Source organism: Haliaeetus leucocephalus, unplaced genomic scaffold, assembly GCF_000737465.1.
Source record: "Haliaeetus leucocephalus isolate CR32 unplaced genomic scaffold, Haliaeetus_leucocephalus-4.0 Scaffold339, whole genome shotgun sequence".
In the NCBI taxonomy this organism is placed as follows: Eukaryota; Metazoa; Chordata; class Aves; order Accipitriformes; family Accipitridae; genus Haliaeetus; species Haliaeetus leucocephalus.
Window position 1 is genome coordinate 18,490,868 of NW_010972775.1, and position 3,492 is coordinate 18,494,359.

The window sequence follows — 3,492 nt, forward strand, 5'->3', positions numbered from 1 at the left end:
CCCCACCCCGCCCCCCCCGGCTGCCGCTGTGTGCGGCTCCCGGGCGGGCACACACACACACGCACACGCACACGCACACGCACACACACATGTGTCACGACAGCCCCCCAAATCCTCGCACCCCGCTTCAAGCCCCCCCAGCAGCATGGGGCGGGCTCGCTGCTTTTCTCTCCCCTCCGTCACCTTGCCTGACCCCCTCCCCCCCTTTGTATGGATTTGGGGTTTTCTTGGGGGTTGTATTATTTTTAAAACGTTGTTCTGCTCTCTATAAATTAGAAGGATTTTTTTTTTTTTTTGCTCACCCCGTTTACTTCTTAATCTTTTTTTTTTTTTCCTTGAGTCTTTTCATTCACTGGTTGCAAAAGAAAAGGGGGTTGGTCAACACCAAAATGGCAAAGTTCAGCTTGGAGAAAAAAAAAAAAACCCTCCAGCTACCTACAAAGGGGCTCAGGGCTTTGTAATGGCAGAAAGAAACAAAAATGAAAAGAAAATTGCAGTTGAGGCTAAAGTGTGAGAGTGTGTTTGTGTGTATGTATATCTGTGTGTATTTTTAAAGGTTTCTTTGAACTGCCTTTGTGCTGACTAGGCAAAGCTCCTTGCCAATGCTAGTCACGGTTTAAGGAACTTTGAGTTAACCTCTTATATCGAATGAATCTTTTCATTTGGAAACCAATAAATCTCAATCTCTAGCCACCTTTTGTAGAACAGGCTGGGGCTTAGCAAGGCAAGGCTGAAGCTTATAATAAAGAAGAGATAAAGTTTGCCAAAGTTTTTTGGTGGTTGGTTGTTTTTTTTTTTTCCTTCCCCTTCTTCTTCTTCCTCTTCTTCTCTTGTAAATAAAAGTTTTGGAGATGGCAGCATTTGGAAGCAATCCGGAGAAGGACTTGGATCTATGCATTGTTTCACAGTAAGCCTATTTACTTAAATAGAGTCTTCAGGGATTCAAACACGAAAATGATTTATAGTTTTCCAACAAGACATTATTTTGGTCAGTTGTTGAGGGTGGGGTTGTGGAAAAGGAGGGGGGTCCATACAGTCTAATAATCAATGTGTGTCTATGGAAAGTGAAAAGGGAGGGGTGGGGAGGGGAGGGTTCTGCAGATAAGTAGGGTTAACACTATAAACATTACAGACAATTGAGTTTTCCCATCTGAGCGGGAGTTGGGGAGAAAAGGGGTCTTCACATTTGTCAGGCATTGGAGAAGAGGTGTGGGGGTGAATGAGAGAAGGGGGGGAAATAAATTTCTCAAATCAGTTTGGAGTCACTCCTTTGGTTTCTGACTTGCACTTTTGCATATTGGGTATCATTTCTTTGAAGTACTTTGAAAGCCAGCGTTGCGTCTAATCTTTGGACGGGAGATGTGACCACAAGAATCAATGTTTTGATTTATTTTTCAGTACTTATCTCCTGTCTAGCCTCCCTCGCCCTCTCGCTGATTATGCCATATTTATATGTGTGTATACATTCTATACATGTTATATATATAATGCCCCTGTAGACATCTTTTACAAAATCATTCGCAATTTCTCTTTCACGGAGGCGCAGTTCACTTCTCAAGCCCTCTCTTCATCCTGTTTTATTTCAAGACGCTGTCTCCTTTCCGTCTCCAAATTGTTCCCATCCAAGAGTTATTAATTACTCTTACAAGGCGGGAGATTCTTAACTAATAACAAAGTTGTAAATTACCACCTTCCCTCAAATATTTCTCATTTGTCAACCCTGATTGATTTGATTAATATTCCACCGGCTGAGATCATTTCAAGTTGCACTATATAATCAGCAGCACCAGGCTGCTCAGCAGAGCTTCTGCTTTCGGAGAAGATTTCTCTCCAGCCCTTAAGCTGAAGTGTGTTTTGCATTTGATCCAGAGGAGGTAAACGCGGACCTATCGCTTAAAGGACCTTAAGGTGCAGAGGCTGGATGTCGGTGTCGGGAAATAAAATGAACCAAGCGTGTCTGTTTGTTTTAAAAAAAAAAAAAAAAAAAAAAGGAAAAATCAGGAAAAAAAATCAGAAAATAAAAAGAAACGAACGGTAAGCCCTCATGTAAGCCTGGAAGAAAATACGGGTTTCAGCCCTGCTTGGGAGGCTGGTTCAGCCCTCGCCTGAGCTCTCCCACAGTCCCTCCTTGCCTTGCACCCAGACTGTCATATCGCCTGGAATAAACACCCAGCACCTCGGTTTATGCTTTGCTTGTGGCCTCAGACACACAGAAATAATAATAATAGCGCGTAAACTCACCCCCCCCAACCTTGAAATGATAGACAATAAACTTGGCTTCAGCCCCTCTCGCTCCACCGCGAGTGGGTCTGGGGTTTTGGTTCAAACCCATCATATTGGCTTAATTATGTGACTGTAAATAACGGCGTGGCGATCATCTTCCTCTGCTTTTAAGAAAAAAAAAAAAAGAGTCATCTGGGTGAGCTTTCTGCCCAGTGCCAGAGCCGAACCTACGCGCACCGCTGCGCATATGCGTAGCCCACGCCTTCCGACCTGTATATACGATATAACGTGGAAATCACTATGTGTAGAAGTGGCCCCTGCCCGCCTGAGCTGGGGCATCAGATCCTGGCTGCTGTCCTTGCAAATCATCGATAGCCGCTCCCTCCGCCACCACTTCAGTTTTAATCTTAATTATATTAAGTGAAGTAGCGGGCTTGCCATGGAATTGAACATGATGCATGACGGCTGCCTGTTAAACGATCGATTGTGAATATCGCCTTTCTCCTCTCTATCGATATTCGCAATACGCCTTATCTGCGGCCGGGGAGGTAGCGCTGGGGTTGGGTTTTGGGGGTTTTTTTTTTGTTTGTTGTGGGGTTGGGGTTGGGGGTTTTTTTTGTGGAAATGTAAAAATGAGAGACTAGAGTGAAATAACATTCCGCCCAGTCACCTGCAATTCAATATGCACACAAGAGACGCCGATGTATATGAGACGATTTTAATTATGATTAGAAGACACACTCTGAGCAAGAGAATAGATTTGGAGGTGGGGGGGGGGAGGGGGGCCGGAGGAACATTAATGAAATCTTTCCCCGCGATACTAAAAGAAACAAGTGGTTGATACAACGGAGGTGATTTGTCACCCAGCTCCAAAGGGGGGTGGGCGATGGGATCTGAGCATCAGTCCTTCCCCCCCCCAACCCCCCCATCTCTTTGAAGCAAATGATATGCCATGATGCCTGCCTAACAGGCAGAGCCTCAGACCACGCCTTTGCCGGGCTCTTCCACCCCAGCTCCCCACCGCCACCCCCCCCTCCCCGGCTGGTCGGCACGGAGCGGCGGCGAGCCCGGCCGCCGACATGCGGCATCAGCTCCGAGCAGCGCCGTGCTTAGGCCTTAAGTAGATTGTATTTGTGCACATGAAACCTTTTGTCTCGGCCCGCGGATCGCCGGCCTTTTCAAACACAGCCGAGAAACAGTTCAGGGTCACTGGCAATTTCCAGCCCCGGGGGGGGCGCGGGGGGGCGGACGGCGGACGAGACGGGACTG

The 3,492-nt window shown here is 46.7% G+C and overlaps 1 protein-coding gene across 1 annotated transcript in view; it reads left to right on the forward strand.

Annotated features, from left to right (window-relative positions):
* The window catches only part of NR2F2 (nuclear receptor subfamily 2, group F, member 2), a 22,627-nt gene extending 22,119 nt beyond the window's left edge, over positions 1-508 (forward strand). Inside the window, exon 6 of the mRNA XM_010572019.1 lies at positions 498-508. Coding sequence (XP_010570321.1) covers positions 498-501 — 4 coding nt within the window. The 3' untranslated portion in view covers positions 502-508. The remainder of the gene's footprint in view (positions 1-497) is intronic.
* Positions 509-3,492: the final 2,984 nt, after the last annotated feature.